Here is a 24,532-nt window from a genome sequence, read left to right on the forward strand (position 1 = left end):
TTATTTAAACAGTTTCTTTGAATTTGATAAAATTAGATTTTTCTTTTATTTGATGCAATTTCATTTAATACAGTCTCATTTTATTTCATACAATTTCAATTTATTTTGTACAATTTCATTTGGTCTTACAGAATTCTATTTTATACAACTATATTTTTGATTGGGATTTTCTAAGTGGATCTGCTTTTTGCAGCCAGTGTGAGCATCTGTGCGTGTTTCTGCGCGTGTGTGTTTGTGCGTTGATGAGACTATTGTCAAAGGAGGCCAAGCATCTAATGATACTGATGGACCCATATGTTGGATAATCAATTGGTAAGCTTATTAACACACTCGCATATGCATACACATATACAGACGCACACACACGCATACAGCATACGCATGCAGACTTATCATGCCAGACACTTGGTCTATTGTGAACGCCTTTCAATATCCTCCATCGCCTCCATTCAGCAGTGTTTACCTCCCTGCGGGGTGTTGGTTTACAGCCAAGGCGAAGAGAGAGGGGAAAAAATTACCTGCTGTCTCCACACTGTATACACTGTAACTGTCTGCAGTTCTGTTTCTGGGTTTATCGGGATCACTCACACACGCACACGCAAACACACACGCATTCTTGTATTTCTTACCTTTTTGAGACCTCCGATTAATCCTATCCAATCCACTTTATTTATATAGCACATTTAATGCCTACCTCTTTAGGACCACCCTTTCTAGATATACAAAGATTTGTATTTACAACAATAATAATATATACAAACTATGTAAATATAAAAAAGCTTGTTGTGAAAAATGAGTTGGAATCTCACAAGAAAAAGGTCACAATTTCAAAAGAAAAACGTAGAATTTTGGCAGTATTATAATAAAAGTCGTAACTTAAGTCAAAATGTTACAAGAAAAACTGAACATTTGTGCAATATTATGATAAAAGTTGGAATTTTACTCAATAACAGTCGCAGTTTTACAAGAAAAGCTTAAAATGTTGGCAATTTTATGAAAAGAGTCGTGATTTTCCTCGACAAAAGTCACAATTTTATAAGAACACTTTAAAACGTTAGCAATATTATAATAATAATCGGAATTTCACTTGACAAAATTATGACAAAATATGTCACTATTTTACAACAAAACAAATATTTTTGTTACAATATTGTGGTAAAAATCTGAATTTTATATGACCAATGTCACCATTTTGCATTAAATAGTAATAATTTTGAAAAAGTCATAATTTTACGAGAAAATATTGCAATATTGCAGAAACGGAAAGAATATGAGAAATGGCTCCCAATTTTATAAGAAAAGTCGACACATTGTGAGAAAAAGACTGCTTTTGGTTCATTCATTTTTTTGAATTTGTGGTTTGTAATTGGTTTTTAATCTTTTTTTTTTTTTTACTTCAAGTTATTACAGTATGTCTCTATGTACATATTTATTGCTTTTGTTTTAATACATTTTGGCCAAAGGGCACACATTTCAATTTCTTACACACACTTGTTATTTCATATGTTGACCAGAAGGGGAGCACTTTTAAAACCGACACACGATCAATTTGAAAAATCCCTCCTTTTTGAGACCACCCTAATTTTGATAGATTTCACCACCAGGGGTGCAAATGAGACATTCTCTATTAGATGCAATGGTTTTCCATATTGGGACCATGATTTCGGTCCTAACTTGTTCACCGGTCCTCATATGGAAGGTAATTTTCCTTGTTGATGTCTCAAGAAGGGTGGAAATACAAGAACACTCACTCACGCACACACACATTCGCACGTACACACACGTACACCGACACATATCCTTTTTTGCTTTCACTTAGACGCCCACAGATGCAGAAGTAGAATCAATTGATAAATGGCTCAATATGACTGATTTAATTGATATTATGTGCATTTGGATTAGCGTGAGAAAACTAATGATGACCTCCTGACGCACACACACACACACACACACACACACACACACACACACACACACACACACACACACACACACACACACACACACACACACACACACACACACACACACACACACACACACACACACACACACACAGTTGGACTAGTGACGCTTAGCCACCACACACCAGCTGCTGTCAAGTCACTCAGTGGTCATTTATTCTTTGAGCAACATTAGAAAGCCATCTGCCAAGCATTCACTTATGTTCATATTGTTTCCTGTTCACATTTGGAAATGGATAATAAGCCTATAAACAAAAGGAAAGGATTTCTTTCTAGACAAAGTGGACAGTGTTTTTCCCTCTAAGAGCGTTTGTGTTCAGCTCTAATATACTGGAGGAGAGTTACAATTATGTAGCCTTGTTGGATTCTTATCAAAGCACTGTAACGGATAAAAGTCCACACCTCTTAGGCCATTGAATTCATGTGTTTTTATCATTTTCTATTGTCGCCGTTGCAGCACATTAAGTAGCCCTAAAGCCTGCCTTTATAAACACTTGGGAAGAATGGCTGGTTCCTATGAGCTCATTGAAGTTGAGGTTAGGTTAGGTGCATTCTGCTTGTTTTGAGTTGAGTTAGTCCACTTAATTACTGAATTACCTTACAAATGCGAGTGCTCAGGTGCACCCAAACCTTTAAAAATAATTATTGGATACAAAGGCTAAACATACATTTTTATGTTGACAGCCTAGCTGGCTGATTGACGTTGACATAAGGGGCTATAGCTAAAACCAGAAACTAGAGCAATCTCTTGCACATTTAAGAATGGGCAGTACTACTGCATTTTCCGGACTATAAAGCGCATATAAGCCGAACCCACTAAATTTTTGAAGAAAATAATATTTTTTCATATATTAGCCACACCGGTTTTTCATCGCAGATATACTTAATATGTTACAACTTGAGTTATTTACATCCTAAGATTCTTTAAATGTTAATTTACAGTGCATACTTTAATTGTTTACAAACGGTGTCTGTAACACGGCGGTAAAACGGTGGATCAAACAAAACAGAAGTCATCGTCATGGACCCACGAGCCGTGGAAGAAGCTAGCTCTCAAATCAGCTAAACAGACTCAATTCCAAGGTGACATCTTGGTGAGTTCACTGAGGAATTTGTGAAACTGAAACAATACAAAAATAATGCCATTGTAAGTTAATAAAACTAACACAGACACTTGTAAACGTGTTAGCATATTAGCTAATGCTATCGACGCCAGCGTCATTATATTACAATAATATGTACAAATATTCATGAAAACACTCCTACAGACATCACACATAGGGCGGTTTAATAAGTATAAACAGTTTTAGTTCTAGTGTAAAACTTACACAGGTTGCTTGGAGTGATTAATGGAGAATTCATTCAAGTAAAAACGCTATGGACGGCTAGAAGACCGAAGAGAACCACGGTTGTAAAAAACAAAACACTACTGGTAAATGGAAGGACACTCCAGCACCTGCAGTGAGCGAGTTCGTCCAAAAGATGGCGCCATACCACAAACAATAAAACACCCTGTCAGTGTTCCTGCTTGTTTTTTTTAATATTATTATCTTTTATTATTGCCATCAGCAAAGAAAAATCCATAAATTAGCCTCTCCGTTTTATAACTAGCAGGGTTCAAAGCGTAGGAAAAAAGTAGTAGTATGTAGAATTTCCAGTAAATTTCCCCCCATTTAAACATATTTCTATCTAGATTATTATGTTTTCATGAGCGATAGACCGATATTGTTTTTTCACCGATTATTAGTAGTCAAGGAGGTCGATAACCGATATTTGGAGCCGATATTCATTTGCAGTAAAAGTTATTTAAATATGACTAGTATACGTGAGTAAATAGCTGGAGAATGCTTTGAGTTGTTTTTTGTTTTGTTTTATTTAAATTTTTTCCGGAAACGTCGGAACAGTAGCGACATAATGTTTTATGCGGCACTAATATGGTTATTTAGCACCAACAAAGCATTACAAATATCTTTATTACATGTGTCCAAAGGTGTGGGTCATTTGCATGTATAGAAATATATATATATATATAGAAAATATTCTGGGAAAATTGTTAAAAAATATAGAATTTCTTTATATCAGAAGAACTCACCATCTACCTCAATTTGATACAATTTAATAGCAGTTTATGGATTTAATACATTTTAAGGTTTCCTCATGAGGAACCCTGAAATTTTGCGAACATTTAAATTGAAACAATTATGGGCTGTTTCACATAGCTTATAGTTGAGACATTTTCTCGTGCTGGCTGACATAATTTCTTCCTGGATGTTCCAGAAAGTATGAGGACGTGTATGATGCTGCCTGTTCTTTTGTATACTTATATAATAATTAACCTATTTGTCAAGATATTTACACAAAGTTTAGATTTTTAGCGGAGATATCTTTTCTGTCGTCTTCATTGCCATCCATCTCTGTCGCTGAATTTCCCCCAGGGATCAATAAAGTACTTTCTATTCTATTCTATTCTATTATTTGATTGAATCGCAGAACAAGAAACTCGCTGGGTTATTTTAATGAGCCCCCACGCCGCCGAGGCTTGTTGAGCAGACACAATGGCTGCAGTTACGAATGCAAAAAAACAGAACCGCTAAAAACACAGGAAAAGAAGGACAAAAACTGGATTTCCCTGCAAAAATGGGAGTTTTGACATATAACATTTTTCAAAGCAGGGCAAAACTGCTGGGGCTTAAGCAGTGGTTATTACTCTATTTCAGTAATTATTTTTGTATATATTAAGTTTATTTTATTTTATTTTATCTGCTGATGTAATTCTGTTGTAGTTGTAAAAAAAAAAAAAAAGAAATGTAAAGAAAAAGCCGATAATGATATCCGTCAAAATGCAAAATGTCGGTGTACGGAAACTAATAAGGAACATTGAAGCCATCCCTTCACTACAAATATAAAAAGCCCTTTTCCAAACTTTTAGCATGTTCCCACGACAACTGGCCCATTCCAGGTCTCGACCCTCCCTTTTAGGCTTAAATTCACATTTTGGAAGATAATCTTGAGGAAGCCCTTTTATATATTTTTTTACTTTGTGAGTTTTGCATAGACCTTGACCCCATCGGCAGAGATGGTGAGACTGGTCAATTGCTTCCAATAGCAGCAACCCCATAAATGTCTTCTGACTGAGTGGACTAAAATCCCTCAAGTCAAAAATCTTGTAGAAACTCTTCTCAGAAGAGTATAAGCCAGTATAGCTGCAAAGTGAGGAAAAAACTAAGGTTGTTTTGGATTCTCAAACTGTGGTACGTGGGCTCCATCTAGTGGTACGCCGAAGAATCGCTTGGTTGAAGTACAATGTTTTATTTTCCTATATTCAAACACAGTGTTACTGTTCAAATTGTGTGTAATGTTACAGTGACCCAAAATATTAAACATACCGTATTTTTCGGAGTATAAGTCGCTCCGGAGTATAGGTCGCACCTGCCGAAATTGCATAATAAAGAAGGAAAAAAACATATATAAGTCGCACTGGAGTATAAGTCGCATTTTTTGGGGAAATATATTTGATAAAACCCAACACCAAGAATAGACATTTGAAAGGCAATTTAAAATAAATAAAGAATAGTGCACAACAGGCTGAATAAGTGTACGTTATATGAGGCATAAATAACCAACTGAGAATGTGCCTGGTATGTTAACGTAACATATTATGGTAAGAGTCATTCAAGTAACTATAAGATATAGAACATGCTATACGTTTACCAAACAATCTGTCACTCTTCATCGCTAAATCCGCTGAAGTCTTATACGTCTAGTCTCTTATGTGAATGAGCTAAATAATATTATTTGATATTTCACAGTAATATATTAATAATTTCACACATAAGTCGCTCCTGAGTATAAGTCGTGCCAGCGGCCAAACTATGAAAAAAACTGCAACTTATAGTCCGAAAAATATGGTACTTGTTAAAAAAATCCACTGCTTTTTTTATGGAATACTTGGGCCTACTACGCTACTGTATTTTAATGTTGGTTGTCATGGTGGTACTTAGAGAGCCAAGTGTTTTCTGAGGTGGTACTGGTATAGAGATTGATACCAAACCATTTCTCCTCAAGCGAGTCAGTGCTTTTCTTTCCATCTTTCACACATGTCCTTTATTATTGTAATTAACTAGTTGTTTTTTCACTGATATGGTTGAGAAGAAAAGCAACTCTCTTATATTTTGAGTCATGTAACATTAATAATAATAATAATAAATGTTATTTGTAAGGCGCCTTTCTGGGCACTCAAGGACACCGTACAAAATCACAACAATAAAATCAAATTGGATAAAAAAAACAACAACAACAACAAAGAGAAAAGAAAAGATGATTACAATGCAGTCAGGAATAGGTGTGTTTTGAGTCTTGATTTGAAGAGGGATATTGAATCTAAGTTGCGAAGGTCTGGTGGTAAAGAGTTCCAAAGATGTGGGGCAGAGCGGCTGAAAGCTCGGGCACCCATGGTGGACAGTTTAAATAAAGGGACAGTGAGATGGATGGATGAAGAGGATCTTAGGGAACGTGAGGGCGTGGCGACATGGATCAGGTCAGAGAGATATGATGGAGAGAGGTTATGGATGGCTTCGAAAGTGAGGAGAATTATTTTAAAGTGGATGCGATGTTTGATGGGTAGCCAATGGAGTTGCTGCAGAACAGGGGTGATGTGCTGGATTGAAGGGGTTCTGGTGATTATCTGGTGACATTCAAGGCAATACAGAATGCAGTGGAATGTTGATTTATGAATCCTTCATTGCACACACTTTTTGATTTTCAAACCACAGGCCGAATAGACATATTGCTTTGGTATATGCGCGCCTCACGCCACAGATCACTTGTGCCCGACAGCACATCCATTGTGGGCGGGCTGATCGGTCCGAGGTGCTCAGTCAGTCAGCACAGGTCTGTCCTTAGCTACTGGGCTGCTTTGTGTGCCTTTTAAGTGTGATTTAGCCTTTTTTACAGCCTATGTCTAGTTCTGCTCGCTTAAAAAGACTCAAAAGAAAGAATGGGCAAACAATCTATGGTTTGAAACATTCAGAAAGTATCCACAGCATTGTCGACAATGCCCACTCCCCCTCCCTTTCACTGGATTTAAAGAATTTAAAGTGACAACGTAAAGTAGATATTATTTTTTAATCCTTATCATTGTAGCGACCTGACTGTTAAAGTGAAACCGAGTGCACCACAGGGCTAGTGCCAGTGTGTGCGGACGCTTGAGCTTTTTGTTGTTGTTTGATCTTGGTATTAAATAGACATTTGATCCATCAACCCGTTGTTATGTTAAGCACTGCTTTATATTGTGTTCCTGCATTTACTAAACTATGGACTTTTGTCAAGGCTGGAACCCATTATTCATGTTTACATTGTTTCTTATGGAGAATTTTGATTCATTATACAAACATTTCCATTTACGAACCCTGTTCAAGAACAATAAAGAAGATGTTTGTAGATTGAGGTTCCAATGTATTTGCTTCGTGTTGATATGTAAGTACAGTACTTGAAAGTAGTGTAGAGCCCACAATGGTCAGTCCTTTCTGCACTACCAAGGTGTCCAATATGCTTAATGAGCACTTTGCTCAGGTTTTAAACATAATGGGAGGAAGTCAAATGGGCTTGAACTGATGTTTCCATAATCATTTTCTACCTGCAACCTTTAAATATGTCCCAGGTGACCCCTAACTAACATCACTGGCAGTGATGTGCGGTCACTAGAGGCAGGTGAGGCGGGGCCTCACCTGCCATCATGGAAAGAAAAAAAATGTAAAAAAAAAAAAAAATGGTTATATGTATCCAGTGATTATACTATAAAGTTATTTTCCATTTAACTTCACCAGTTTAAGATTATTTTTATTCAAAATCGCTAAATTTTCACATTTGCTGTTCAAATACTGAGAAGAGACGGTGCGGTGAACAGCAGCCAGTTGAAGCACGTCACTCAATTGTGCGTATTGCGGACTCGGCTAACTGCTGGCCTGCTGTGCAGTGAGACCGTATTGCTATATGAATTATATTATACATTTACATAGTTTAGTTAGCTGAGGTATATAATGAACAGTGTATTTTGTCAACAACTGTATGTGTGTAAAGTATTTCTTGTGCTGAGCGATCATAAAACTGCTGCGAAGACGCACTGTGTGAGGCTCGCGTAACCCCGCCTCCTGGTGCTGGTTAAGGCACCTTCGCCGCAGACTGCACCCCCCGAAGAGAGCGCCACACCAACCAAAGCCCACACCCAAACCCTCCACGTGCAAGACCGAATCCCCCCCAAAAAAGTCACTTAACAAGAAGCCAAAAAGTGCAAAAACAACATTGCTCACGCCGGAGGAGCCGTGAACGACTGCAAGGACACTACATTAGGTACACCTGCAGACTGCAGCACGGATTTCATATTTCATTCATTCACAACTCCTCCAACACGAACACCACTGTTCCCGCACTAATAAGTAAAGGTAAGACCATAATAACGTTTTTTTTTATTAAATGTGCTTTTTTGTGTGCTACAGTTTGTATGTGTAAAGTTAAAGTTAAGTTAAAGCAGGGGCGTCACTAGCTTTTAGGGGGGCTTTGCCCCCAGGAGATGCACAGGATGCGAGCGAATGTTACGCACGAGCACGAAACTTCACAAACGGCTAACAAAGACTTAGACATTATTCATTGTTATTATTATTATTTTTAAAAAATGCACGGGACGAAATGAAATGCTCCCCGGGACAATGGCTTTTAACCATATATTTTCTTTTTCTTTTTATGTATTTATTCATTTTACATTTTATATTAAATGTCTTGGTTTTTCCTCCCTCTGAAAATCCTATTAAATGTTTAACAAGTCATCCTATAATAATAAAACAGCAATTAATGTAACAATACTATAAAACAAATATATTTAATGATGTTTTTTTCATTATTTTTAACAATAGGCTTATGTATATTACTTTATATAGATTCTACAAGAAACACAAAACTTAAAAAATAAATGATTTACAATTGCACACACAAGGTTTTGTGCAGCTTCACTCATTGTAAAGGAAGATAATGTGCTTCGTACACCTGCAGGACCGCAAGCAAGGTCGCAGAGAAAATGCGGGCTGGAATTTGAGTGATGTGGGCATTTTCTATATGTGGAATGGATTGGATACCGACGCACGAAAGGGGCTCTCTACCTTACGCTACAAAGTGAGGGGAAACTGAGTGAATAATAACAGGTTATATGATTTTTTATTTAAACTCATATTTGGGCCACTTTATAATGAATATGTCGGCATTTATTTGTAAAAACAAAACAAAAAAAACACCAAATTATTTAGGGGGGCTTAAGAATATTTTAGGGGGGCTTGAGCCCCCCTAAAATAGGCCTAACAACGCCAATGAGTTAAAGTACCAATGAGTATCACACAATCTAGGTGTGGTGAAATTTGTCCTCTGCATTTGACCCATCCCCTTGATCACTCCCTGGGATGTGAGGGGAGCAGTGGGCAGCAGCGGCGCCGCGCCCGGGAATAATTGTTGGTGATTTAACCCCCAATTCCAACCCTTGATGCTGAGTGCCAAGCAGGGAAGAATGCTGGTATGAGCTTTTAAACATAACCCATTAACTGCTGCCAATCAAATGGTGAATAAGATACTCTTTAGGGTTCATATGTTTGTAAATCTGACTGTGATGAAGTCAGTGCCTCACCAGTCATGAACCTCACCGCACGTCACTGATCACTGGCCAGCTATTACAGAATTTGATAACAACCTGCAAACAATCCCAGCTATACTCGTCATTATAGTCCCATAATGATTTCATTCTGCATCGATCTCCCAAAATAAAGCCACATCTTTGCCACACCTCACTATACCTGTTCCCTACTTTCTCAATAATGCATTGATCAAAGGTTGTTGATTACACGTCAGGTGTGTTTTTCTTCAAACGATATACAGTATGATGTATTAACGGAGAAACAGCGTGCAATTTATCACTCGGCTGCAGCCAAAAGAAGCACTGTTTGGAATTCTTTTTTCAAAAGGATGCTTAATCATGTTCTGTCTTTCTTCTCGCCGGGTAATTATTTAATGATGCAAGCCTAATGAGTCTGACTGAGTTAATGGAGAGTGACATCAGATAGCAAGAGCCGTGAGGCCCTAAGAGGATAGTTTAAGAGCAGAGATTACCTGTTTAATTTTGTGCAGATTCTCGGCTTATTTATCATGTATGGGCTCTCATTTCCTGCCCTCAGTCCAAGCTTTGTGTCAGCCTATGTGCTGATGTTGGCTTCACACCCAAGATGGATTTTCTCCCTAACCTTTGATCCAAGTGGTTATGGTGACATCTCGCCATCTCACTCTCAACCAAGTGTGTGTTTGGAGGTTCATTTTCAACACCAGAAAATGTTTTTTTACAAAGGTAAAAAAACAAAAACATCCTTTGTCCATCATTGTTGTATATTTCAGTTTTATTTATGGAATGGATTTCCACCTCCTGTTGTCGCAGGTACAAAATTCCTACTCATGGAGCACATTCTGCATATTTGCTTTGAAACGCCTCTGCGGTCTCTCATGGCTGGAACTCAGTGAAATGTCACCGCCGTTCAAGAAATTAGGAAATGTTCAATGTGATCCTAGAGAGTTAATACAGTTTTTTCCAATTGCTTTCATACTAAATTTAAAATGTTCATACAGTTAAAGTTAAAGTACCAATAATTGTCACACACACACTAGGTGTGGTGAAATTAACCTCTGCATTTGACCCATCCCTTTGTTCACCCCCTGGGAGGTGAGGGGAGCAGTGAGCAGTAGCGGTGGCCGCGCCCAGGAATCATTTTGGTGATTTAACCCCCAATTCCAACCTTTGATGCTGAGTGCCAAACAGGGAGGTAATAGGTCCCATTTTTATAGTCTTTGGTATGACTCGACCGGGGTTTGAACTCACGACCTACCAATCTCAGGGCAGACACTCTAACCACAAAGTCCACACTGTAAACAAAACAACAGTGCAGATTTGCCTAATATTAGGCATAGACTCTGCTTCACAGTTTTTGCGAAATATTACACACAATGCTTTACACACACCTTCCCATCTTGCACACAGACGATTGTGATACATTCAATCAATCAATCAATCAATCACTTCCTTTATTGTCATTGTCATAATAACACTTAAGTCATACATGAACAACGAGATTTTGTTTGAGCTTTGTCCAGCGGCATAGAAACTGCATTGATGTGCAGGTTGACAATAGCTTACATTTTAGCATTTTAGCATTGTCAGGAAGATCGCGATAAGAGGGACGTGTGGGTGGGAACAGTCAGATGTCTGATGGGTGTTACGTTGATGTTGCAGCAATGCAATGTCCAGAGCACAATTATTGAGGTGGTGAAGAGTGAGGTAATAAGATGGTCCGGGGCAGCAAAGGGGCAGTTTGTTCATTTAGCAGTCTCAGCCTGGGGATACAGACTGTGAGACATTCTGGTGGTCCTGGCGCGAATCGATCCATACCTCCTTCCAGAGGGTAGCAGGTTGAAGAGACCATGTGCTGGGTGGTATCTGTCCTTCAGGATGTTGTGTACTCGCTTTAGGCAGCGAGTTGTGTGCATGGCACTCATCTCTGGGAGTATCGTCCTTGTAATATTCCCCGCCGCTTTAACCACTCGCTGGAGGGCCTGTTGGTTCGCTTTAGTGCAGCTAGCAAACCACACTAAAAATCCGTAAGTGAGGACACTGCTGATGGCGCATTTTAGTTTCTTACATACACCCATTTTCACACTTTACACACACACTAGGATTGTGAGACACACATCTTTATCTCCAGATTTTTTTTTAAACCTTTTTATTTGTCTCAGATTTTAATTTGTACTCCATGTCATTGTTGACTACTGTCATATGTTACTTTACCTGACTGTGGTAACAATAAGTATTTTCAGTGTGCAGCATCATTGTTGAGCACTTCTTGAAAAGATTACAGGATATTTTTACTTTCTCTTTAGGTCCTTACGTATAGGCCCACTTCAAAGTAAACAATGACGATTGCTGTGGATTTGCCAATATATTTTATCAAGTTACAGTCATCACATATGCTAAAAGGGCAAAATGCCCCAAACATGTGATTTCTTATAGTAAAATAGGGTTTTTTACAAATGTGTTTTGTATTCATCACTGTTCTGGGTAACTCCCTCCAATAGTGTCTTATCATTTGAAGTCTGTGTGAGTGAGATGAAAATAAAACTGCATTTTTACAAATGCTTGCTTTATTTTGATGAATGGGCATATGTTTTGACCCAAGTGTGTCATTTTGTAAATAATCTAGGAATCAAGAAAATTGAATGTGGTGTTTGGAAAAGTGTGTAAATCCTTTTGAAAAAAGACACACGGTTAGTAAAATTGTGTGTAAGCAAAAAACAAAAACTGTACTATATCCTCCTGAGAAACAGCGTGCCCTCCAGTGGACATTATATTATTCATACCACACAAATGTCCACTGCAAAGGACATGTGTGTTTTGCATAACAGGGCTTTATTTTATTAATATTTTTTTATTTACAAAAATGTGTAAACCAAAAACAAATGTCCAATAAGGAGGACCTATGTGTTTTGCTTAACAGAGCTATTTTTTTCCTAAAATGTGTAATTAAAAACAAATGTCCACTGCAGAGGATATTTGTGCTTCGCATAACAGCGCAATTTTTTGCCAAAAATGCGTGAACCAAAAACATGTCCATTGCAGAGGACATTTTGTCTTTTGAAGAGGACATTTTAGCTTTGCAAAAAGGGGCTATTTTTTACCCACAATTTGTAACATAAAACGAATGTCCGCATGCACCGAAGAGGACATTTGTATTTGTATTCTATTTTTATATGTGTTACTAAATAAATGTCCACTGTACAGCTTTGAATAACAGGGCATTTTTTCCAAAACTGTATAAACCAAAAACAAATGTCCACTGCAGAAGACATTTGTGTTTTGCACAACAGAGCTTTCCCCCCAAAAAATGTGTAACTAAAAAGAATGCCCTTTAAAAAGGACATTTGTGTTTTGCTTATTGAGGCTATATTTTACCCACAATGTGTAACACAAAACACATGTCCACTGCAGAGGACATTTTTGCTTCACATAACAGGGCTACTTTTCCCCAAAATATATAACTAAAGAAAACAAATGTCCACTGGAGAGGACATGTGTGCTTTGCATAACTAGGCATTATTATCCAAAAATGTGTAAACCAAAAACAAATGTCCACTGCTGAGGACATTTGTGTTTTGGACAACATGGGGATTTTATTTTACAAAATGTGTATACAAAAACAAATGTACTTTGCAGAGGACATAACAGAGCTGCAGTTCCCAGCAGGCACAAGACAACGTTGAATATGCATACATGTCCTTTAAAACTGACTTTGAAACAACATTGTAAAATAGTTTTTATTAATAATTTGTAAATAGAGACAACGTTAACGTCAAACGTTGGATCCACGTTGTTGGCAAATTGTAAAGGTCAAATCTACCTCAGAACCCAACATTGATTAAACGTCGTCAAAAAGCATGTTGTTTCAACGTTATGTTTAAGTTGCTCAACATCAGGAGTCAGGATAATTCAACAAGTTCTCAATGTTGTTTTTAATGTCTTGTGCCTGCTGGGTTTTTTGTTTATTTTTTGGGAAATTTTGGAACTCTGACAAACGAAGTATGATAAAAACAAATGTGCTACTGTTGAGGGCATTTGTGCTTTGCAAAACAGGACTATTTCTTCCCCAGAGGTAAAGGAAACATACCAAAAAAATGTCCAGTGCAGAGAACTTTTTTTTGTGCAAATCTTTCCCCAAAATTTTAAACAAAAAAAAATAATGTCTACCTCAGAACAGGGCTATTTTTTCCCCAAAATTTGAAACAAAAAACAAATATCGACCTCAGAACATGCAGGGCTATTTTTTTTTTCCCAAAAACAAATGTCCACTGCAGAGGACAATCATGTTTTGCACTACAAGGCTATATTTTTTTTGCAAAAATTGTAACTCTTGTCAAAGGAAATGGACGAACAAAATGTCACTGTAGAGGACGTTTGATCTTAAGTGGATTATGCAAAGATTTTGTCACAACAACCTTGGGCATTTCTTTTGATGTCTTTATTTGACTCGTCATCCAATATAAAGTGCAAGCAAACGTGCTAATTCTCTCTTTAAAGGGGAACATTATCACCAGACCTATGTAAGCGTCAATATATACCTTGATGTTGCAGAAAAAAGACCATATATTTTTTTAACCGATTTCCGAACTCTAAATGGGTGAATTTTGGCGAATTAAACGCCTTTCTATTATTCGCCCTCGGAGTGATGACGTCACGTTGTGATGTCACATCGGGAAGCAAACCGCCATTTTCTCAAACACATTCCAAACACCGAGTCAAATCAGCTCTGTTATTTTCCGTTTTTTCGACTGTTTTCCGTACCTTGGAGACATCAATCATGCCTCGTCGGTGTGTTGTCGGAGGGTGTAACAACACGAACAGGGACGGATTCAAGTTGCACCAGTGGCCCAAAGATGCGAAAGTGGCAAGAAATTGGACGTTTGTTCCGCACACTTTACCGACGAAAGCTATGCTACGACAGAGATGGCAAGAATGTGTGGATATCCTGCGACACTCAAAGCAGATGCATTTCCAACAATAAAGTCAAAGAAATCTGCCGCCAGACCCCCAGGAAAAGAGAGCGGATGAGGGTATGTCTACAGAATATATTAATTGATGAAAATTGGGCTGTCTGCACTCTCAAAGTGCATGTTGTTGCCAAATGTATTTCATATGCTGTAAACCTAGTTCATAGTTGTTAGTTTCCTTTAATGCCAAACAAACACATACCAATCGTTGGTTAGAAGGCGATCGCCGAATTTGTCCTCGCTTTCTCACGTGTCGCTGGCTGTCGTGTCGTTTTCGTCGGTTTCGCTTGCATACGGTTCAAACCGATATGGCTCAATAGCTTCAATTTCTTCTTCAATTTCGTTTTCGCTACCTGCCTCCACACTACAACCATCCGTTTCAATACTTGCGTAATCTGTTGAATCGCTTAAGCCGCTGAAATCCGAGTCTGAATACGAGCTAATGTCGCTATAAACTTGCTGTTCTATCCGCCATGTTTGTTTGTATCGGCATCACTATGTGACGTCACAGGAAAATGGACGGCTGTATATAACGATGGTTAAAATCAGGCACTTTGAAGCTTTTTTTAGGGATATTGCGTGATGGGTACAATTTTGAAAAAGAACTTCGAAAAATAAAATAAGCCACTGGGAACTGATTTTTAATGGTTTTAACCCTTCTGAAATTGTGATAATGTTCCCCTTTAAACATAAAGTGTCTTCATTAGTCAAAGTGACGTGTTTTCAGTCCCGCTCCCTTTCACATTGACTTTGCACACAATTGTGGCGTATGCAAAGCGAGCTTGTTTGCACATTAGCATTCAGTGCTGGTGAGAATGACTTGACCTTCTCTTGGAAGCCAGAAGCCGCAGACGTTAAGTTTTAATTGAGTTCTTGTGTCTTCCTCTCACCTCATTCTCATCACAACAATAAAGGATTGACCTCATTTCATAGACTCGTCAAAGAACTGTGATCTCCTCATAATGCCAACATGATGAATGGACTCCACTGTATGCTATCAATACCTTTTCTATTGTCTGCTAGTGTGACAGTTCACCTATAATGACAGACTCACAAATGGATGCCACTAAACTCGCAAAGTACTTTGATAATTCTTGTGATTTGTTACCCTTTTTGCTTTTTATCACGTCTGCTCCCTGCAACCCCTGCCTCGTGGATTGCATCACTTTAATTAACAGATGAAAATACACAATACAATCAAGATTTATGTGGCGAACAAATGTCATCTTGTCCTTTCCTCTGAAAGATCCATTATTTACATTTGCCTTTTAAACAAAAGATTGATTGGAGAGAAAACTGGGGGAGTTTTGTTCTGACTCGATGAAAAATTGAACAATTTGTCAAATGATATTTCCATGCATGAGAGTCTTATCAAGTGAGTGCTTTTGCAAAAAAAAAGACGGATTGTTAGTAGAGGAAGTCAGTCGACTTGTGGTGTTTTAATGAGGGAAAGTACACAACATTAGGTACTCCTGTACATTATGAGACAACCTTGAATGTTATTTTTCAAAACAACCTTTGAAAAAAATATAATTTAGGACAACATCAAAAATAAAATAGTCTGTTTTTAACATCTGGTAGATTGCAAGGTGAAATATTTGGTAACACTTTAATATGGGGAACATATTCACCATTAATTAGTTGCTTATTAACATGCAAATTGGTAACATATTGGCTCTTAATTAGTCATTATTAAGTACTTATTAATGCCTTATTCTGCATGGCCTTATTATACAACCAGTAAGCCATTAACTAAGAGTCTTCCCTCAATTACCTCCGAATTATTGCTTATTACCGTATTTTTCAGACTATAAGTCACAGTTTTTTTCATAGTTTGGTCGGGGGTGCGACTTATACTCAGGAGCGACTTATGTGTGAAATTATTAACACATTACCGTAAAATATTAAATAATATTATTTAGCTCATTCACGTAAGAGACTAGACGTATAAGATGTCATGGGATTTAGCGATTAGGAGTGACAGATTGTTTGGTAAACGTATAGCATGTTCTATATATTATAGTTATTTGAATGACTCTTACCATAATATGTTACGTTAACATATCAGGCACGTTCTCAGTTGGTTATTTATGCGTCATATAACGTACACTTATTCAGCCTGTTGTTCACTATTCTTTATTTATTTTGAATTGCCTTTCAAATGTCTTTTCTTGGTGTTGGGTTTTATCAAATAAATTTCCCCAAAAAATCCGACTTATGCTCCAGTGCGACTTATATATGTTGTTTCCTTTATTATGCATTTTTGGCATGTGCGACTTATACTCCGGTGCGACTTATACTCCAAAAAAAATACGGTAGTAACCCTAACCCTAACCCTTATATGTTCCCCTAGTGTCCAAATAACTAAATTAAGTCGTTGTTACTTAGAATATGTTCCCCATACTAAAGTGTTGTCAACTATTGTTGCTTAATTCATTACTATTGTCCGATATTTGTCATAATTCTTCCTCTACTCTTTGATAACTTTTTTGAGAAACTTTTTGCTAACAGGCCTGTGTCGTCTCACAGGTGCGGAGAAATCATAGACCCCGACCACTCAACTTTTTCAGACTTTTTTCTTGTGGAATATTACAATCTTACATCTGGGTCAATAATGTTAGTAATAAAGTAAGTTTTTTTAAGTCCCGATGATAGTCACAGACACACACACTAGGTGTGGTGAAATTATCCTCTGCATTTGACCCATCCCCATGTTGGAGGTGAGGGGAGCAGTGAGCAGCAGCGGTGGCTGCGCTCGGGAATGATTTTGGTGATTTAACCCCCAATTCTAACCCTTGATGCTGAGTGCCAAGCAGGTAGGCAATGGGTCCCATTTTTATAGTCTTTGGTATGACTCGGCCGAACTCACAACCTTCCACTCCAACCCAGTGGTTCTTAACCTTGTTGGAGGTACCGAACCCCACCAGTTTCATATGCGCATTCACCGAACCTTTCTTTAGTGAAAAATAAAATGTTTTTTTTTTTTCAAATTCAAGACAGAGTTATATGTTATTTTTACTGGTGCACAAAGTGAACCATGCATGAACATCACCTTGTTCAAAGAACAAAACCAACACAGTGCATGAACTCACAACAAATTACACACCTGCAAATCAGATGGAAAATTAAAAGGAACATTGTTTGGGGGTATCCATAATACGTCGATAGGGAGAAGTTTTTTTTTACACGATGAGTCAGGTGTGTCTTGACCTCCGCGGTGGAGGCTCCGCCGAACCCCTGAGGCCGACTCACCGAACCCCTAGGGTTTGATCGAACCCAGGTTAAGAACCACTGCTCTAACCACAAGGCTACCGAGCAGGTCAATTATTTACTCACAAACAAAATTATCCGTTTTCTTAGTTCCGTTTAGAACCTAATGAAGAGTCCAGTCGGGTTATATTATATCATCTCTAAAATGCTTACAAACCGATGATATGTGGTATATTTATTCATTTGTTCTATGCAAATTCATTGCTCGAATATCTTGATTTATATCTCCACCCATCAATCGTGCCACCCACATTTATTGTGTGTTAAAATAGCGTTTCATTCTTTATCTCCCAGCAATGTGTTGGCAAATCTGCTAATAATAAAAGCGAGTAACACTGAGAAATAATCAAAGCTGCGGCCGCGTGAGGATCACCTGGGAAGTTCAGCCACCAAGCGTGGAAATAAAAGGCTTTTTATTGGACGCAAGTCAAGTGCTTTAAATCGAAGCAAGCCTTCAGGGGCACAGATTGAGATGTATCCAGAATTTTAATGCTCCCTTTTTGTTTGTTAAGCTTCGGGACAGCCGCCAGCTTTGTGTCTGTCTCGCCCATTTCCTCTGTCTTCCCTTCTTGTGGTCCCTCTTTTTTTGGGGGGTGGGGTTCTTGTTTAGCAAACACACTCTGACCACTTTTCCTTCCTGTCTGTTTCTTCAAGGAACGTCAGCTCTGCAGGTGAGGAGGCGAGGCGGAGGATGAGGGAGTGTGACGGCCTCACAGATGCTCTGCTCTACGTCATCCAGACCTCTCTAGGCAGCAGTGAGATTGACAGCAAGGTATGTGGCCTTCAGTTTAATCAGGATGTGTCACATCATAACGTCATCAACGCTTACCCGTAAAAGGGAACTGCACTTTTTTTTTTTTTTTTTTTTTTGCCTATCGTTCACAATCATTATGAGAGACAAGAACATTTTTATTAGGATTTTAAAGATGATAAACACTTTTAAGATGCGGCTAATGGGAATCACCTTGTAGCCCTCAAAGCCCTTTAGGACAACTTCAAGACCCTCCATCAATGTTTTATACACACACTGCAAGTCTATATATAATGTAGTAACAGACACATTGATAACAATATGGAATATGTTCAATATTTACCGTATTTTAGTCATTTTAATCATTGACTGACTTCTTACGTGCATTGGGCCCCATTCAGCAACCGTTCTTAAGAACAAAATGTGTTCTTAGGCCCACTTACGAAGTTTTTAAGGAGATTTTTGTATTCACCAATGTTTTCTTAGCCGGGATTTGTTTGTAGGTAAGAAGAAAATCTACGAGTGCTCCAGAGCACTCCTAGGGTGGCCTATTTGTTCTTAAGTGTGACAAGTTCCCTTACTTATATTGTCTAAAGTTACATTCATATCATAGATAGATAGATAGATAGATAGATAGATACATAGATAGATAAAGATAGATATAGATAAGACAGACAGACATATAGCTAAATGAGCAATATATAGACATTACAAATTACGCACACACACACACACACACACACACACACACACACACACACAATCATCAATTACCGGGGCCAACGGGCCTGTCACACCCTGTTGCAACTCAACTCACACAATGGCAATGCTCTTGCTGCTACTGTAAGATGCCGCAGATCGTGCCCTGGGAAGGGAGCGCATATTTCACGACCATGTAGACCAGTGGTCTCAAACTCAATTTACCTGGGGGCCACTGGATGCAGAAACTGGGTGAGGCTGGGCCGCAAGAAAAGATTTCTTAAAAAAATCTAACATGCACTTTTTAATGAATTCACCTTCTTTGAATGGCTATCTCGCCCTAGGAACATACTTGCCAACCCTCGTGATTTTTCCGGGAGACTCACGAATTTCAGTGCCCCTCCCGACAATCTCCCGGGGCAACCATTCTCCCGAATTTGTCCCGATTTTCACCCGGACAACATTATTAAGAGGGTGCCGTGATAGCATTGCCTTTAACGTCCTCTACAACTTGTCGTCGCATCCGCTTTTTCACCATACAAGCGTGCCGGCCCAGTCACATGTTCTATGAGGCTTCTGCAGACACACGCAAGTGACTGCAAGACATACTTGGTCAACAGCCATACAGGTCACACTAAAGGTGTCCGTATAAACAAGTTTAACACTGTTACAAATATGCGCCACACTGTGAACCCACACCAAACAAGAATGACAAACACATTTCGGAAGAACATCCGCACCGTAACACAACATAAACACAACAGAACAAATACCCAGAACACCTTGCAGCCCTAACCCCGCCACCCCCAACCCCGCCCACCTCAACCGACGCATGGAGGGAGGGGGTTTGGTGGTAGCGGGGGTGTATATTGCAGCCCGGAAGAGTTAGGGCTGCATGGATTCTGGGTATTTGTTCTGTTGTGTTTATGTTGTGTTATGTTGCGGATGTTCTCCCGAAATGTGTTTGTCATTCTTGTTTGGTGTGGGTTCACAGTGTGGCGCATATTTGTAACAGTGTTAAAGTTGTTGATACGGCCACCCTCAGTGTAACCTGTATGGCTATTGATCAAGTATGTCTTGCAGTCACTTGCGTGTGTCTGCAGAAGCCTCATACAACATGTGACTGAGCTGGCACGCTGTTTGTACAGGTTGTAGAGGGCGCTAAAGGCAGTGCCATCACGGCACGCCCTTAATATTGTTGTTTGGGTGAATATTGTTGTTTGGGTGAAAATTCGGCAGACATTCGAGAGAATGGTTGCCCTGAAATTCGGGAGTCTCCTGGAAAATCGGGAGGGTTGGCAAGTATGACGCTGTCAAGCGCCATTCATGTAAAACTTGTAAAACATTACATTTTCATATTAAGGTGCAGGGCGCAAAATAACATCTCGCGGGCCGCACATGTCTGAGACCACTGATGTAGACCTATTTGCCCGAAGTGACGAATATTTATTTGAACGCTTTAGGCTACCTCAGTAGTCCCCCCTTTCTTAAACTTACGTTTTGACATTATGTATTTCCCCCGCAGGATAACACAAATTTCTCTTCTATAATCTGTTTGTGTTTTCTCCGTGTGTTTTATGTTTGGCTTTTCCGCCGGAATTGTGCCCTTATATGGGGAATTAAGGGCGTTTACCTATGCAAATTACGGAATTAAGGGTGTGTACATATTAATATTGGGGACATAAGGGCGTGTTTATATGCAAATTATGATAGACACGCACGCGCTAACCATTTGACATTCAACAACTTAAGAACAGCAGGTGGGAACAATTTGGCCGTTTAAGAACATGTCATGAATTTGAATGGACTCCTCTTAGGAAATCACTTAGGAAGAAAGATAAGAGGAAAAGTTCGGAACTTATTGCTGAATGTGCCCATTGATTTTTGTTTCCATAGCAGCGCATGTCTGACTTCTGGCAACAAATGTGTGTTCCTACTTCCGGAAACAAACATGCGTGTGTGTTCTAATCATGACAGACTTGGTAATAGACAACAAAGATGACTATTTTTGGACAAATGAGGATTTGCAACCTTATCTTTTTGAAGCTCAATATACAGAGGATGAACTGCTGCTTCTAGAAGCGAGCATGAAGAAAAGGATGAAACGCTGGAGCAGTCGGAAGCCGATAGAGTCAGGTCGACATGACATGAAGCTGCAAATGTGGAATTTGGAGACAGGCTTTTTCGACATAAATGGCGTGTTTACCCCAGATAAACCGGGAAAAATGTCCCCGGCCAGCTGGATCAAACGCACAACTGTCCATCGAGTGAGTCACATTTTAGTATTGATCATGATACACGCAGCACGTCATGCGTGTTATTACAACTACAGTACATATGCTGTCTGGCTAGCTCTGTACAAACAAAACATGAAATGTGGGCTAATACTTTACAGATACTGTAATATGATTGTTCATGTTTTTCAGTCAGTGCAGATTGGTGTTCTATCGCACTGTTGTGCAATACAAACTCATGCCGACATAGAAGCTAGCTTATCACTTGCCGGAGCTAGCTTTTATGGCTAATACCGAAGCACGCGGATGTGTTACTACGCTAGAAAGAGAGTTCCTCAGTGTTCACTCTTACGATAACAATGTCACTACAGTTTGGTTAGTGTACAGGTTACGAAACGTAAATTAAGTATTGTTGACAGTTTTTGAATGCATTTTTAAAGTGATTTAGAGGTAGAATTGATTGCTCCCATTAGCTGCATTGCTCGCTACCGAGAATGAGACGATTTTTACACACAGAATGCAAAAAACCCCAACATAAACATGCATAAAACTGCGAAAATAACAAGTGAATTAAGACATATTACTTTTAGACTGTCAACATATTCTTGACTCAAGTTGCCACACATTAGAACAATATGCAATAATTTACTTTAAATATATTTGGCTTTATGCAGACAGACAGAGCTTTTGACCACATCATACTCTTCAACTGAGGAAATTAAAAAAAAAACTATACATTGTTTATTAATGTAATGTAATCATAATATATAATAATAACGCAAGTAACCATTTAAAGGGATATAAACGTTTATTCATCCATACTGTAGAATTGTTTAACGTTGTACTGTAATTGGATGGTAAATAGCTTTGTTATCCTAAATAAATAAACAAACAAAAATAAAATGGAATCATTTTCTGTTAGCAAAAAATTAACCTAAATAAATATTGAACATCTTAAAGTGCATTTTGGGGGGGGGGGGGGATTAGGTCAAACGTTGTCTTTTTGTTCGTATTGATGGGCTTATATTGCCCATTCTATTTGAAGCTGAAGTATTCCCACAATGGGATTTGGCTTTGTAATGTTATGTTTTCCCTCCTTGCGGCACTTCTAACTGGCAAGTCGCCAGGCTCTCTGTAATGTGTTGGCGGCGACTCCCCGCTTTAGTCTGTGCTGAGACAAAGATTGTGAATGATTGAAAAGAGGGGTCACTCTGTTCAGTTACTTCCACTGTTAAACAAACGTGCTCAGGTGCTGAGAGTGATGTACAAAGTCATACATCTTCCGTCCTGTTGGAAGCAAGAGACGAACAAATGCGAGGCTCAACAATTCTGATTGGCGAACATGGCTGTCACTCAAATGATGGTGATGGCGGAGGAAAAAAAAAAACGTCAGCCTCTTGCGGTTATCTACTGCACTAATTAAAACCTTGGTGTTGATTCGATTTTGATTAATCGTGCAAGCCCTACGTGATAGCATATTTGGTCATGCTAACGACGCTAGCTTGATTACATTACGATAGCACGTACGAATATGCATGAAAACACTCCTACAGACATCACACATGGGACAGTTTAGTAAGTATGAATACTTTTAGTTGGATTGTAAAAGTTACAAACGTTGCATGGAGTAATGAATTAAGTATCCTTTCGAGCAGAAATGCTATGTATGAATACTGTCATTTCAAGAAACAAAACATAAAGTACTTTTTTTCAACTTGCAGTGAGAAATCTCGTCCAAAATATGTCGCCATAGTACAAACAATAACACCTTTTCAGTGTCTGTTGTATTAGACTATTTGTTGAATACAAAATTATGGCTGTTAGTGAAGAAAAATCAATAAATGAGCTGCACTATTTTATAAGCCGCAGGGTCCAAAGTGTGGGGAAAAAAAATGTCGCTTATAGTCCGGAAATACGGTAATCATAGTAATAATGATGTATTATCATATGTAGTATCGGCTAATCTCTACTCTATTAAGTAAATGAAAACTTGACATATTTATCATCATATTTAAAGGGTGCCCTAATAGGCAAGACCAACTTTTCTAACCTGATGGTACTTGCTGTTGTGTATTTGGGATCCTCATAAGTCTCAAAAATTGGAAATCAAACCGTGGAGGCATTGTGGAAATATTTATCAAATAATCTTGCCTTCCTTCATACTTCCACCAAACGGGCCTTTTGGAATCTGCGCTGTCCTGTGATGTTTTCTGCCATATCTTGTCAGTTATAAGCTGGGAAATTGTGTTAGATGTAAATATAAATGGAATACAATGATTTGCAAATCATTTTCAACCCATATTCAGTTGAATATGCTACAAAGACAACATATTTGATGTTCAAACTGACAAACTTTTTTTTTTTTTGCAAATAATCATTAACTTTAGAATTTGATGCCAGCAACACGTGACAAAGAAGTTGGGAAAGGTGGCAATAAATACTGATAAAGTTGAGGAATGCTCATCAAACAATTATTTGGAACATCCCACAGGTGAACAGGCAAATTGGGAACGGGTGGGTGCCATGATTGGGTATAAAAGTAGATTCCATGAAATGCTTAGTCATTCACAAACAAGGATGGGGCGAGGGTCACCACTTTGTCAACAAATGCGTGAGCAAATTTTCGAACAGTTTAAGAACAACATTTCTCAACCAGCTATTGCAAGGAATTTAGGGATTTTACCATCTACGGTCCGTAATATCATCAAAAGGTTCAGAGAATCTGGAGAAATCACTGCACGTAAGCAGCTAAGCCCATGACCTTCGATCCCTCAGGCTGTACTGCATCAACAAGCGACATCAGTATGTAAAGGATATCTTCACATGGGCTCAGGAACACTTCAGAAACCCACTGTCAGTAACTACAGTTGGTCGCTACATCTGTAAGTGCAAGTTAAAACTCTACTATGCAAAGCCAAAGCTTGATCAACAACACCCAGAAACGCCGCCAGCTTCGCTGGGCCTGAGCTCATCTAAGATGGACTGATACAAAGTGG

At 38.6% G+C, this 24,532-nt stretch overlaps 1 protein-coding gene across 7 annotated transcripts in view; it reads left to right on the forward strand.

The window, feature by feature from the left end:
• The window catches only part of ctnnd2a (catenin (cadherin-associated protein), delta 2a), a 723,152-nt gene that overhangs the window by 577,191 nt on the left and 121,429 nt on the right, over nt 1-24,532 (forward strand). For all 7 annotated transcript variants that reach the window (XM_061965552.2, XM_061965556.2, XM_061965554.2 and 4 more), the window contains exon 16: nt 18,507-18,624. In XM_061965552.2, coding sequence (XP_061821536.2) covers nt 18,507-18,624 — 118 coding nt within the window. The remainder of the gene's footprint in view (nt 1-18,506; nt 18,625-24,532) is intronic.

The sequence above is a fragment of the Nerophis lumbriciformis genome, linkage group LG07 (genome assembly GCF_033978685.3).
Source record: "Nerophis lumbriciformis linkage group LG07, RoL_Nlum_v2.1, whole genome shotgun sequence".
In the NCBI taxonomy this organism is placed as follows: Eukaryota; Metazoa; Chordata; class Actinopteri; order Syngnathiformes; family Syngnathidae; genus Nerophis; species Nerophis lumbriciformis.